Source organism: Balaenoptera acutorostrata, chromosome 19, assembly GCF_949987535.1.
Source record: "Balaenoptera acutorostrata chromosome 19, mBalAcu1.1, whole genome shotgun sequence".
Lineage (NCBI taxonomy): Eukaryota > Metazoa > Chordata > Mammalia > Artiodactyla > Balaenopteridae > Balaenoptera > Balaenoptera acutorostrata.
Genome location: NC_080082.1, coordinates 3,595,031 through 3,609,963, shown reverse-complemented (window position 1 = coordinate 3,609,963; position 14,933 = coordinate 3,595,031). Strand labels below are relative to the sequence as shown.

The 14,933-nt window shown below is 43.4% G+C and overlaps 1 protein-coding gene across 1 annotated transcript in view; it reads right to left on the bottom strand.

Annotated features, from left to right (window-relative positions):
- GINS2 (GINS complex subunit 2) overlaps positions 1-12,930 on the bottom strand; it is a 29,361-nt gene extending 16,431 nt beyond the window's left edge. The window contains exons 1-2 of the mRNA XM_007172588.2: positions 12,743-12,930; positions 12,403-12,517 (exon numbers count right to left, since the gene is read on the bottom strand). Coding sequence (XP_007172650.2) covers positions 12,403-12,517; positions 12,743-12,832 — 205 coding nt within the window. The 5' untranslated portion in view covers positions 12,833-12,930. The remainder of the gene's footprint in view (positions 1-12,402; positions 12,518-12,742) is intronic.
- Between the last annotated feature and the right edge of the window lie 2,003 nt (positions 12,931-14,933).

Genomic DNA, 14,933 nt, shown 5'->3' with positions numbered 1-14,933 from the left:
AGACGGAGGGCAAGCTGCAATTCCACTCATGCCTGATGTTCACAGCACAGGTTCTGGTTCTTTGCTGCATTCGATTCTATCTACCCTCTTGAAAAAACGATCCAGTGATGTCTTGATAGTGGCTCTTTTTATCTCCTCACAGATGACACGGTAGCACTGGATTGCATTCTGATTGGCTGCTGCAACCTTCAGGTACCGTTCTGTGTTAGGGTCCTGTGCCTCAAAAACTAACAGTGCCCCCTCAAATAAAGAAAATCCCCTTGCAATTTCCTGTGTTGTGAATCTCTTCGGTTCTTCAGTTACTTCTTCCTCTTGTCTTTGTCCTTCCTCTGGGCCTCCAATTCCTTCAGGTCTTCATTAGTAAGCTCCTTGTGTTGCACAGCAACAAGTTCAATGAAGTTGTCCTCTTGCAGATCTAGCTCCAGCTTCTTGCTGAGGGTCACTAAGTTGCTGAAGACCTCTTTGGACTCCTCATCCACCTTCTCAAATCCATGAAAATCGTGAACAAACTGCGGGCAAAGGTTCTTCCAAACCCCATTCATGGTGATGGCCATAACGTCAGGCCAAGGAAAGTCAATCTTTTTTACGGCCTTGTAGACGTTATAGTCTTTCCAAAACTGTCACAAAGTTCTTCCTGCTTGGTCACTTGCCTTTACTGCCTGACGAAAAGTGTGACGTAAATAGTATTTCTTGAAAGTCGCGATAACTCCCTGGTCCATATGTTGGAGGAGCGACATGGTATTCAGTGGCAGATGCACTACTTTGACATTGGGATGAAAGTCATTCATGAATGGGGGGTGGCCCGGATCACTGTCGAGCAGCAAAAGAATGTTGAACGGGATGTCCTTCTCCAAGCAATGTTTCTCTACCTCTGGGATAAAGTGGTGGAAAAACCAATCCTGGAAAATGGCCTGTATAACCCAGGCTTTGAGGTTACTCTTCCACACAACACGAAGAGAGCCCTTGGCTATGTTTTTAAGGGCTCTTGGGTTCTCTGAATGATAAACTAACAGAGGCTTCAGCTTCATATCACCAGAAGCATTGCCATCACACAACAGAGTTAGCCTATCCTTTGCTGCTTCAGAGCATGGCATCAACGTTTCCTCCTTACTGATGTCACTTCAGTCTGGCATCCTCTTCCAGTACAGTCCTGTCTCATCCACATTAAAAACCCGCTCGGGTAAATACATGCCTTCATCAATAATTTCTCAAAGCGCTTCAGGAAATTCCCGGGCAGCTATCGTATCTGCACTCGCTGCCTCGCCACTTACTTTTACCTTGTGAAGGGTGGCTCTAGCCTTGAACTGGTGAAACCAGCCATGGCTGGCATTAAAAGATGTGCCCTCGGAGGAGGAACCAAGATGGCGGAGTAGAAGGACGTGCTCTCACTCCCTCTTGCGAGAACACCAGAATCACAACTAGCTGCTGGACAATCGTCGACAGGAAGACACTGGAACTCACCAAAAAAGATACCCCACATCCAAAGACAAAGGAGAAGCCACAATGAGACGGTAGGAGGGGCGCAATCAGAGTAAAATCAAATCCCATAACTGGTGGGTGGGTGACTCACAGACTGGCGAACACTTATACCACCGAAGTCCACCCACTGGAGTGAAGGTTCTGAGCCCCACGTCAGGCTTCCCAACCAGGGGGTCCGGCAAAGGGAGGAGGAATTCATAGAGAATCAGACTTTGAAGCCTAGTGGGAATTGAATGCAGGACTTTGACAGGACTCGGGGAAACAGAGACCCCACTCTTGGAGGGCACACACAAAATAGTGTGCGCATCGGGACCCAGGGGAAGGAGCAGTGACCCTGGGGAAGACTGAACCAGACCTACCTGCTAGTGTTGGAAGGTCTTCTGCAGAGGCGGGAGGTGGCTCTTGTTTCACCGTGGGGACAAGGACACTGGCAGCAGAAGTTCTGGGAAGTACTCCTTGGCATGAGCCCTCCCAGAGTCTGTCATTAGCTCTACCAAAGAGCCCAGGTAGGCTCCAGTGTTGGGTTGCCTCAAGCAAAACAACCAACAGGGAGGGAACCCAGCCCCACCCATCAACAGTCAAGTGGATTAAAGTTTTAGTGAGCTCTGACCCCCCAGCAACAGTCAGCTCTACTCACCACCAGAGCCTCCCATCAAGCCTCTTAGATAGCCTCAACCACCAGAGGGCAGACAGCAGAAGCAAGAAAAACTACAATCCTGCAGCCTGTGGAACAAAAACCACATTCACAGAAAGACAGACAAGATGAAAAGGCAGAGGGCTACGTACCAGATGAAGGAGCAAGATAAAACCCCAGAAAAACAACGAAATGAAGTGGAGATAGGCAACCTTCCAGAAAAAGAATTCAGAATAATGCTACTGAAGATGATCCAGGACCTTGGGAAAAGAATGGAGGCAAAGATTGAGAAGGTGCAAGAAATGTTTAACAAAGACCTAGAAGAATTAAAGAACAAACAAACAGAGATGACCAATACAATAACTGAAATGAAAACCACACTAGAAGGAATCAACAGCAGAATAACTGAGGCAGAAGAACGGATAAGTGACCTGGAAGACAGAATGGTGGAATTCACTGCTGCGGAACAGACTAAAGAAAAAAGAAAGAAAACAAATGAAGACAGCCTAAGAGACCTCTGGGACAACACCAAATGCAACAACATTCGTATTATAGGGGTCCCAGAAGGAGAAGAGAGAGAGTGAAAGGACCAGAGAAAATATTTGAAGACATTATAGTCAAAAACTTCCCTAACATGGGAAAGGAAATAGCCACCCAAGTCCAGGAAGCGCAGAGAGTCCCATACAGGATAAACCCAAGGAAAAACACGCTGAGACACATAGTAATCAAATTGGCAAAAATTAAAGACAAAGAAAAATTATTGAAAGCAGCAAGGGAAAAATGACAAATAACATACAAGGGAACTCCCATAAGGTTAACAGCTGATTTCTCAGCAGAAACTCTACAAGCCAGAAGGGAGTGGCATGATATACTTAAAGTGATGAAAGGGAAGAACCTACAACCAAGATTACTCTACCTGCCAAGGATCTCATTTAGATTTGATGGAGAAATCAAAAGCTTTACAGACAAGCAAAAGCTAAGAGAATTCAGCACCACCAAACCAGCTCTACAACAAATGCTAAAGGAACTTCTCTAAGTGGGAAACACAAGAGAAGAAAAGGACCTACAAAAACAAACCCAAAACAATTAAGAAAATGGTAATAGGAACATACCTATCGATAATTACCTTAAACGTGATTGGATTAAATGCTCCAACCAAAAGACACAGGCTTGCTGAATGGATACAAAAACAAGACCCATATATATGCTGTCTACAAGAGACCCACTTCAGACCTAGGGACACATACAGACTGAAAGTGAGGGGATGGAAAAAGATATTCCATGCAAATGGAAATCAAAAGAAAGCTGGAGTAGCTATACTCATATCAGATTAAATAGACTTTAAAATAAAGAATGTTACAAGAGACAAGGAAGGACACTACATAATGATCAACGGATCAATCCAAGAAGAAGATACAACAATTATAAATATATATGCACCCAACATAGGGGCACCTCAATACATAAGGCAACTGCTAACAGCTATAAGAGAGCAAATCGACAGTAACACAATCATAGTGGGGGACTTTAACACCTCACTTACACCAATGGACAGATCATCCAAAATGAAAATAAATAAGGAAACAGAAGCTTTAAATGACACAATAGACCAGATAGATTTGATATTTATAGGACATTCCATCCAAAAACAGCAGATTACACGTTCTTCTCATGTGCGCACGGAACATTCTCCAGGATAGATCACATCTTGGGTCACAAATCAAGCCTCAGTAAATTTAAGAAAATTGAAATCATATCAAGCATCTTTTCGGATCACAACGCTATGAGATTAGAAATGAACTACAAGGAAAAAAACGTAAAAAAAACAAACACATGGAGGCTAAACAACACGTTACTAAATAACCAAGAGATCACTGAAGAAATCAAAGAAGAAATCAAAAAATACCTAGAGACAAATGGCAATGAAAACACGACGACCCAAAACCTATGGAATGCAGCAAAAGCAGTTCTAAGAGGGAAGTTTATAGCTATACAAGCCTACCTAAAGAAACAAGAAAAATCTCAAGTAAACAATCTAACCTTACACCTAAAGAAACTAGAGAAAGAAGAACAAACAAAACCTAAAGTTAGCAGAAGGAAAGAAATCATAAAGATCAGAGCAGAAATAAATGAAATAGAAACAAAGAAAACAATAGCAAAGATCAATAAAACTAAAAGCTGGTTCTTTGAGAAGATAAACAAAATTGATAAGCCATTAGCCAGACTCATCAAGAAAAAGAGGGAGAGGACTCAAATCAATAAAATCAGAAATGAAAAAGGAGAAGTTACAACAGACACCGTAGAAATACAAAGCATCCTAAGAGACTACTACAAGCAACTTTATGCCAATAAAATGGACAACCTGGAAGAAATGGACAAATTCTTAGAAAGGTATAACCTTCCAAGACTGAACCAGGAAGAAATAGAAAATATGAACAGACCAATCACAAGTAATGAAATTGAAACTGTGATTAAAAATCTTCCAACAAACAAAAGTCCAGGATCAGATGGCTTCACAGGTGAATTCTATCAAACATTTAGAGACGAACTAACACCCATCCTTCTCAAACTCTTCCAAAAAATTGCAGAGGAAGGAACACTCCCAAACTCATTCTATGAGGCCACCATCACCCTGATACCAAAACCAGACAAAGACACTACAAAAAAAGAAAATTACAGACCAATATCACTGATGAATATAGATGCAAAAATCCTCAAAAAAATACTAGCAAACAGAATCCAACAACACATTAAAAGGATCATACACCACGATCAAGTGGGATTTATCCCAGGGATGCAAGGATTCTTCAATATACGCAAATCTATCAATGTGATACACCATATTAACAAATTGAAGAATAGAAACCATATGATCATCTCAATAGATGCAGAAAAAGCTTTTGACAAAATTCAACACCCATTTATGATAAAAACTCTCCAGAAAGTGGCCATAGAGGGAACCTACCTCAACATAATAAAGGCCATATATGACAAACCCACAGCAAATATCATTCTCAACGGTGAAAAACTGAAAGCATTTCCTCTAAGATCAGGAACAAGACAACCATGTCCACTCTCACCACTATTATTCAACATAGTTTTGGAAGTCCTAGCCACGGCAATCAGAGAAGAAATAAAAGGAATACAAATTGGAAAAGAAGAAGTAAAACTGTCACTGTTTGCAGATGACATGATACTATACATAGAGAATCCTAAAACTGCCACCAGAAAACTGCTAGAGCTAATTAATGAATTTGGTAAAGTTGCAGGATACAAAATTAATGCACAGAAATCTCTTGCATTCCTATACACTAATGATGAAAAATCTGAAAGAGAAATTATGGAAATACTCCCATTTACCATTGCAACAAAAAGAATAAAATACCTAGCAATAAACCTACCTAGGGAGACAAAAGACGTGTATGCAGAAAACTATAAGACACTGATGAAAGAAATTAAAGATGGTACCAACAGATGGAGAGATACACCATGTTCTTGGATTGGGAGAATCAACATTGTGAAAATGACTATACTACCCAAAGCAATCTACAGATTCAATGCAATCCCTATCAAATTACCAATGGCATTTTTTATGGAACTAGAACAAATCATCTTAAAATTTGTATGGAGACACAAAAGACCCCGAATAGCCAAAGCAGTCTTGAGGGAAAAAAATGGAGCTGGAGGAATCAGACTCCCTGACTTCAGACTATACTACAAAGCTACAGTAATCAAGACAATATGGTACTGGCACAAAAACAGAAACACAGATCAATGGAACAAGATAGAAAGCCCAGAGATAAACACACGCACCTATGGTCAACTAATCTATGACAAAGGAGGCAAGGATATACAATGGAGAAAAGACAGTCTCTTCAATAAGTGGTGCTGGGAAAACTGGACAGCTACATGTGAAAGAATGAAATTAGAACACTCCCTAACACCATACACAAAAATAAACTCAAAATGGATTAGAGACCTAAATGTAAGACCGGACACTATAAAACTCTTAGAGGAAAACATAGGAAGAACACTCTTTGACATAAATCACAGCAAGATCTTTTTTGATCCACCTCCTAGAGAAATGGAAATAAAAACAAAAATAAACAAATGGGACCTAATGAAACTTCAAAGCTTTTGCACAGCAAAGGAAACCATAAACAAGACGAAAAGACAACCCTCAGAATGGGAGAAAATATTTGCAAACGAATCAACAGACAAAGGATTAATCTCCAAAATATATAAACAGCTCATTCAGCTCAATATTAAAGGAACAAACACCCCAATCCAAAAATGGGCAGAAGACCTAAATAGACATTTCTCCAAAGAAGACATACAGATGGCCACGAAACACATGAAAAGATGCTCAACATCACTAATTATTAGAGAAATGCAAATCAAAACTACAATGAGGTATCACCTCACATCAGTTAGAATGGGCATCATCAGAAAATCTACAAACAACAAATGCTGGAGGGGGTGTGGAGAAAAGGGAACCCTCTTGCACTGTTGGTGGGAATGTAAACTGATACAGCCACTATGGAGAACAATATGGAGGTTCCTTAAAAAACTAAAAATAGAATTACCATATGACCCAGCAATCCCACTACTGGGCATATACCCAGAGAAAACCATAATTCAAAAAGACACATGCACCCGAATGTTCATTGCAGCACTATTTACAATAGCCAGGTCATGGAAGCAACCTAAGTGCCCATCGACAGACAAATGGATAAAGAAGTTGTGGTACATATATACAATGGAATATTACTCAGCCATTAAAACGAACAAAATTGAGTCATTTGTTGAGATGTGGATGGATCTAGAGACTGTCATACAGAGTGAAGTAAGTCAGAAAGAGAAAAACAAATATCGTATATTAACACATGTATGTGGAACCTAGGAAAATGGTACAGATGAATGAGGTTGCAGGGCAGAAGTTGAGACACAGATGTAGAGAAGAAACGTATGGACACCAAGGGGGGAAAACTGCGGTGGGGTGGGGATGGTGGTGTGCTGAATTGGAAGATTGGGATTGACATGTATACAATGATATGTATAAAATTGATGACTGATTAAAAAAAAACAAAAAACAAAGATGTGCCCTCTGATTCTTTGCCATGTTTCTTCTTCAAGTCTTCATAAAGGCTTTTGGCTTCTCTTGAATCAGCATTAAGCTGAGCGGGACTCGATGATGATCCTGATCCGGCATCCACATACTGAGAAGTTACTGCATCTCCTCCATCACTTTTCCATGCTTCTTTGATATTACTGTCAACAACATCGGCACAGCAGACTTCACGTTCCATGATCTTGTCCTTGTTCTTTAGGATCGTGCTGGTGGTTGAACGATTCTTGTTACGAGAACGAGCAACGTCTGCCATCTTTTCGCCTCGCTCCACTCTCTCAATTATTATCACTTTTGTTTCCACTGTTATTGCTTGGCACTTCTTACCAGTACCAGCTACATCACCGCTGCTTTTATGCTTGCTTCCGGACATCCTGAGTTTGAAATAAAGATACCGTACTAGTGTACTCTATACAGTACTGTAAAGTACACAAAAGCACAACCACTTGTAGAGGATGCACGCACATAGCAATGTATGCCAGACACGTGAACTAACAGACGTGAATGGACATGTGAACACACGTTCCCATCTTTGAAAGTTCGCAACTTGAAGGTTCATATGTAGGGACTTACTGTACACGCTAGTATATTTAAAATACATAACCAACAAGGACCTACTGTATAGCACAGGGAACTCTGATTAACATTCTCTAATAACCTAAATGAAAAAAGAATTTGAAAAAGAGTTCATACATGTATAACTAAATCACTTCATTGTACACCTGAAAATAACACAACATTGTTAATCAACTATACTCCAATATAAAATAAAAATGAAAAATGAAAAACAAAAAGGGACTTACCTGGTGATCCAGTGGGAAAGACTCTGAGCTCCCAATGCAGGGGACCCTGGTTTGATCCCTGAACAGGGAACTAGATCCTGCATGCATGCCAAAACTAAGAAGCCCGCAGGCCACAACTAAGAAGCCCACATGCCAAAACTTAGAAGCCCGCATGCCACAACAAAGACCTGGCACAGCCAAAACAAATAAATAAAAAATAATAATAATAAATTTTTAAAAATTAAAACAAACAAAAAAAAAAACAAACGGTACCTCACTAAACTCAAAAGCTTCTGCAAAGGAAACCATAAGCAAAACGAAAAGACAACCCACAGAATGGGAGAAAGTATTTGCAAACGATGTGACCAACAAAAGATTAATCTCCAAAATTTACAAACAGGTCGTGTAGCTCAATATCAAAAAAACAAACCCAATAAAAAAATGGGCAAAGACCTAAATACACTTTCCTCCAAAGAAGACATATAGACTTCCACAGGCACATGAAATAATGCTCAACATCGCTAATTCTTAGAGAAATGTAAATTGAAACTACAATGAGATATCACCTCACACCAGTCAGAATGGCCATCATCAAAAACTCTACAAACAATAAATACTGGAGAGGGTGTGGAGAAAAGGGAACCCTCCTACACTGTTGGTGGGAATGTAAATTGGTACAGTCACTATGGAGAACAGTATGGACGTTCCTTAAAAAACTAAAAATAGAACCATACAACCCAGCAATCCCACTACTGGTCATATATCTGGAGAAAACCATGGTTTGAAAGGATACATGCACCCCAATGTTCACTGCAGTGCTGCTTACAATAGCCCAGACATGTCAGCCACCTAAATGTCCATCAGCATATGAATGCATAAAGATGATATGGTACATATATACAATGGAGTATTACTCAGCCATTAAGAATGAAATAATGCCATTTGCAGCAACACAGATAGACCTGGAGATTATCATACTAAATGAAATAAGCCAGAAAGAGAAATACAAATACAATATGATATGAGTTATATGTGGAATCTAAAATATGACACAAATGAACCTATCTACAAAACAGAAACAGACTCACAGACATAAGAGATCATACTTGGGGCTTCCCTGGTGGCGCAGTGGTTGGGAGTCTGCCTGCTAATGCAGGGGACGCGGGTTCGAGCCCTGGTCTGGGGGGATCCCACGTGCCGCGGAGCAGCTGGGCCCGTGAGCCACAACTACTGAGCCTGCGCGTCTGGAGCCTGTGCCCCGCAACGGGAGGGGCCGCAATAGTGAAAGGCCCGCGCACCGCGATGAAGAGCGGTCCCCGCGCCGCGATGAGGAGTGGCCTCCACTTGCCGTAACTGGAGAGGGCCCTCGCGCGAACCGAGGACCCAACACAGCCAAATAAATGGGTAAATAAATAAATAAATAAAGTAGCTATAAATTCTAAAAAAAAAAAAAAAAAAGAGATCATACTTGTGGTTGCCAAGGGGAAGGGCAGTGGGGGAGAGGGATCAACTGGGAAGTTGGGGTTAGCAGATGTAAACTATTATATAGAGAGTGGATAAACAACAAGGTCCTACTATACAGCACAGGGAACTATATTCAATATCCTGGGATAAAGCGTAATTGAAAAAAATATAAAAAATGAGTGTATGTGTATAAATGAGTCATTTTGCTGTACAGCAGAGTGGCACAACATTGTAAATCAAATATACTTCAATAAAAAATAAAAATTTTTAAAAAATCTTGAAAAATCTAGTCCATTTCCAGCAAAAATCAAATTTCTAAGGAAAATAAGGGAATATTTAAAGCTTCTATTATGGGAAAAATGCACTATGGAAATGTCTGTCTTGCCACAAATAAATGATCTAATGTACCACTCTTTAGGAAAAAAAGAAAAAAAAAGAATGTATATATGTGTACATATGTGAGTCACTTTGCTGTACAGCAGAGATTAGCACAACATTGTAAATCACCCATGCTAGCACAGGGAGATCAGCTCGGTGCTTTGTGACCACCTAGAGGGGTGGGATAGGGAGGGTGGGAGGGAGACGCAAGAGGGAGGGGATATGGGGATATATGTATATGTATAGCTGATTCACTTTGTTGTACAGTAGAAACTAACACACCATTGTAAAGCAATTCTACTCCAATAAAGATGTTAAAAAAAAATCACCTATGCTTTAATTAAAAAAAAAAAAAAAGAATGAAATAATGCCATTTGTAGCAACATGGATGAACCTGGTGATTATCATACTAAGTAAAGTAAGCCAGACAGAGAAAGACAAATATCATATGATATCGCTTATATGGAGAATCTAAAAAAAAAATGAGAGAAATGAACTTATTTACAAAACAGAAACAGATTCACAGACTTAGAAAACAAACTTATGGTTACCAAAGGGGAGAAGTGGAGAGGAGGGATAAATCTGGAGTTTGGGATTGACATATACACACTACCATATTTAAAATAGATACCCAACAAGCACCTACTGTATAGCACATGGAACTCTGCTCAATATCCTAGTAATCTAAATGGGAAAAGAATTTGAAAAAGAATAGATACATGTATACGTATAACTGAATCACTTTTCTGTACACCTGGAACTAACACAACATTGTTTTGTTTTGTTTATTTATTTATTTGGCTGCATTGGGTCGTTGTTACTGCGCACCGGCTTCTCATAGTGGTGGTATCTCTTGTTGCGGAGCACGGGCTCTAGGCGCGTGGGCTTCAGTAGTTGTAGCACGCGGGCTCAGTAGCTGTGACTTGCGGGCTCTAGAATGCAGGCTCAGTAGTTGTGGCTCACAGGCCCAGTTGCTCCACGGCATGTGGGATCTTCCCAGACCAGGGCTCGAACCCGTGTACCCTGCATTGGCAGGCGGATTCTTAACCACTGCGCCACCAGCGAAGTCCCAAACACAACATTGTTAATCAACTATACTCCAATATAAAATAAAACTTAAAAACAAAAATAAAAATAAACAAACGGGACCTCTTTAAACTCAAAAGCTTTTGCACAGCAAAGAAAACCATATACAAAATGAAAAGACAACCCACAGAATGGGAGAAAATATTTGCAAATGATGTGACCAACAAAGGTTAATCTCCAAAATTTAGAAAGATCTCATGCAGGTCAATATCAAAAAAAAAAAAAAAAAAACCCAAAAAACCAAACAACCCCATCAAAAAACAGACAGGAGACCTAAATAGCCTTTTTTCCAAAGAAAACATACACACGTCCACAGGCACATGAGAAGATGCTCAACATCCCTAATCATTAGAGAAATGCAAATCAAAACTACAATGAGATATTAACTCACACCAGTCAGGATGGCTAACATCAAAAAACCTACAGACAATAAATGCTGGAGACGGTGTGGAGAAAAGGGAACCCTCTTGCACTGTTGGTGGGAATGTAAATTGATACAGCCACTATAGAGAACAGTATGGAGGTTCCTCAGAAAACTAGAAATAGCATTACCATATGATCCAGCAATCCCACTCCCGGGCATCTACCGGGACAAAACTTAATTCGAAAAGATCCATGCACCCCAGTGTTCACTGCAGCCCTGTTTACAATAGCCCAGACACGGAAGCAACCTAAATGTCCATCGACAGAGGAATGGATAAAGAAGATGTGGTACATATACACAATAGAATATTACTCAGCCATTAAAAAAGAAAGAAATAATGCCACTTGGAGCAACACGGATGGACCTGGAGATTATCATACTAAGTGAAGTAAGTCAGACAGAGAAAGACAAATATATGATAACATTTACATGCGGAATCTTCAAAAAATGATAGAAATGAACTTACTTACAAAACGTAAACAGACTCACAGACTTAGAAAACAAAGTTACGGTGACCAAAGGGGAAAGGTGGAGGGGAGGGATAAACTGGTAGTTTGGCGTTGACCTATACACACTATGATATTTAAAATAGATAATCAATAAGGACCTACTGTACAGCACAGGAAACTCTGCTCACTATTCTGTAATAACCGAAGTGGGAAAAGAATTTGAAAAAGAGTAGATACATGTATATGTACCTGAATCACTTTGCTGAACACCTGAAACTACCACAACACTGTTAATCAACTATACTGCAATATAAAACTAGAATTAAAATAAAATAAAAGTTTGTGGAAATATCTTAAAATCAAAACCTGAACTAGAATTTGTACACACACCCCAAACGACCATTACTAACGGTGATCCGCGGCCTCTCGCAGGTGAGGCTGGGCAGCATTCATTGATTTCACCTGATGAGCGACGCTGCGTCCGTGGAAGGACCGCGTGCCTCCACTCGCGGGAGGGCGACCCCGGCCCCCAAGGTCCGCCTCCCCCACCACACCCCGCTCCCCCTCCACGTCCTCACCCACGTCCATCCACTCGGGGGGGAGCAGCCGACACTTCTGTCTCTGTTTCAGGTTGATCGCCAGCCACAGAGGCACCTGCACTGGTAAGCCAGGGTTGAAAGGCCCCAGGTCGCCCTGCAAGCAAACACACACACACACCGTCCCTCACAACTGCATCGCTGGACCTCTGCTGTCCACGGGCTGAAGCCCGAGCGCGCTCTCGGCCCCACCGCGCCCCACCGCTCACCTGCGCGGGGTCCCGAACGCCGCCCGACACCTGTGGGCTCTGGACCCGCCGCCCCGCCCCCCTCCCGGAAGCGGGAACCGACCAGGGCGAGCCGGAGGCCCAGCGGGTCTCACCCCGATGAGGTAGATCTTGTCCAGACTGAAGTTCGGGATAATGGTGACCAGCTCCTTCTCGGCCAGAAACTCCACCTCGGCCGCGTCCATGGTGGCGCCCACGGCCAGCCCGCGACTCGCCGCCGCCTCCGGCCCCTCAGCGTCCGGGAAGACGCGCTGCAGCCGCCGCTTTCCCGCCACCGAGTAATGCCCAGCCTCTGGGCGGAAGGAGCCTCGGCCGGCCTATAAGAACGCGGCGTCCTCCGCCGGGCGGCGGAAGGCGGGGACCGCGGATGCTACGAGCCCGCGGATTGGCGAGCCTGAACGAGGCTGCGAGCAGACCCCGCCCCCCTCGTGGGCAGGCCCCGCCCCCTCCCGTGTCTCGGCCGTGCCTCTCCCGTGGGCCGCACACCTGGCGCCGCCGGCCCACCTGCACCTAGTACAGCCTTCGGTGTCCCTTCACCTACCCCGGGCGCCCGCCCGCCAACACCGCGAGTCAAACTGCGGGTGGGCTTCGGGGCGAGGAGTAAATGCATGTAATTGGTCACGGCGTGACCTGGCGACACAGACGCGGCCCCGGGCTCCAGCGGAGCGAGCGAAGGCGTTGTTTCCTTTAACTTCACAATCTTCTGTCTTCCCTGCACACGGGGTTAACATCTATAAAAATGAAGATTCCTGGGAATTCCCTGGCGGTCCAGTGGTTAGGACTCCGCGCTTTGGGCCCGGGGTTGATCCCTGGTCTGGGAACTAAGATCCCACAAGCTGCGCGGTGCGGCCAAAGGGGAAAAACCCGCAGATTCCTCCACTGCACCCACATACTCCAATTCGGAAACCGCGGGGGAGAGGCTCACAATTTGCACTTTGGCAGACTCCCCAGGTGAGACTTGTGAAGCGGCAAGTTTGCCCGACTGGGGCAAATAACGTATTGATGAGCTCATCTGTTGGCCAGTCCGGGTGCCCTCTATACGGTGGGCTCATGTGAACCTGTACAACAGTGGTTCTAAGACCCTCCTCTGTCAGCATCCCCTGGGAGATTCCGAATGTTCACATGCACACACCTGCAGACTTGTGATTCAGGGGTCTGGGTGAGGACAGAGTGTTGATTTTAATCAGGGATTTTGATGGGGTGATAATAGGCCAGGAAAACTTCCTGGGGGGTGAAGCAGCTAGAAGAGAACTGGGGTGGGGTGGGGCGGGGGGTCAGGAAGGGGCAGGGGTCGGGGGGCAGTTGAATTCAACACCATGATCATTAGGCTCTAAGAAAAAACATATGTGACAGGAGGATTTCAGGGTTCTAGATCCCAGCAGGAATGCTGCCTCACCCCAGAAAACGGCACACTTTCCTCTCTAACCACCCTGAAACCTGCCCCATGTCAGGTTGTTGCGAAGATGAAATAAGGCCATAATTCAGTTCTGCTCACTCGCATGGCCTGGAAAGTTGTCTGTTGTTTATCTGCATTGGAAGTTGTCATTGCAGGCCTGGAGATTTCCTTCATTGTGTCATTTATGAAGACAAATACTTTCAAAGAAAATAAAAGATCCCTCGGGATGCTGTGTGACTGAGAGCACGTGACCACTCTGAACTTCAGTCTCTTCATCTGCAAGCGAGGTAGGAAGAGGAGTACCCAGGGGGGTTGGGGAGGAGGGGAAGCTGTAGGCCACCTGGCCCCTCCTAAAATAGAAGCTCCCTCAGTCATCTGCAGAGCGTGTGTGCCAGCTTGTCTGGGTCTTGACTGATGGGGGAATGTTTTCTTGACTGGCAAATATCTGTGTTTCAGATTTGGTGAGGCTTCCCTCCCTGATTTTCACAAAAATTTTTGTAAAAGAACAAAGGAGAAAAGCTAGATGGAAAGCCGAGGTTCAGAGAGGCCTCGGCAGAATAAGCAGGAGAGCTAGCAGAGCCCGGTACCTTGGTGTCCTTATGGGTAAGGTGGGGACAGTGCCACTGCTTACCTCGCAGGGCTGTTGGGAGAACGAGACAAGGGTGGGGGGTGCAGCTTTACACACTGCAAAATGGTGGCGTCTTGGAGTCTCAAACTTGAGCAGACACCAAGGTCCTTAGGGGGCTTGTTAAAGCAGCACAAATCACAATAGCCAGCAGGTGGAAATACCAAATGTCCATCAGCTGAGGGTTGGATAAACAGCATGTGGTCCATACTTATTACGGAATATTATTCGGCCACAGACAGGAATGAAGCACTGGTTCATGCTA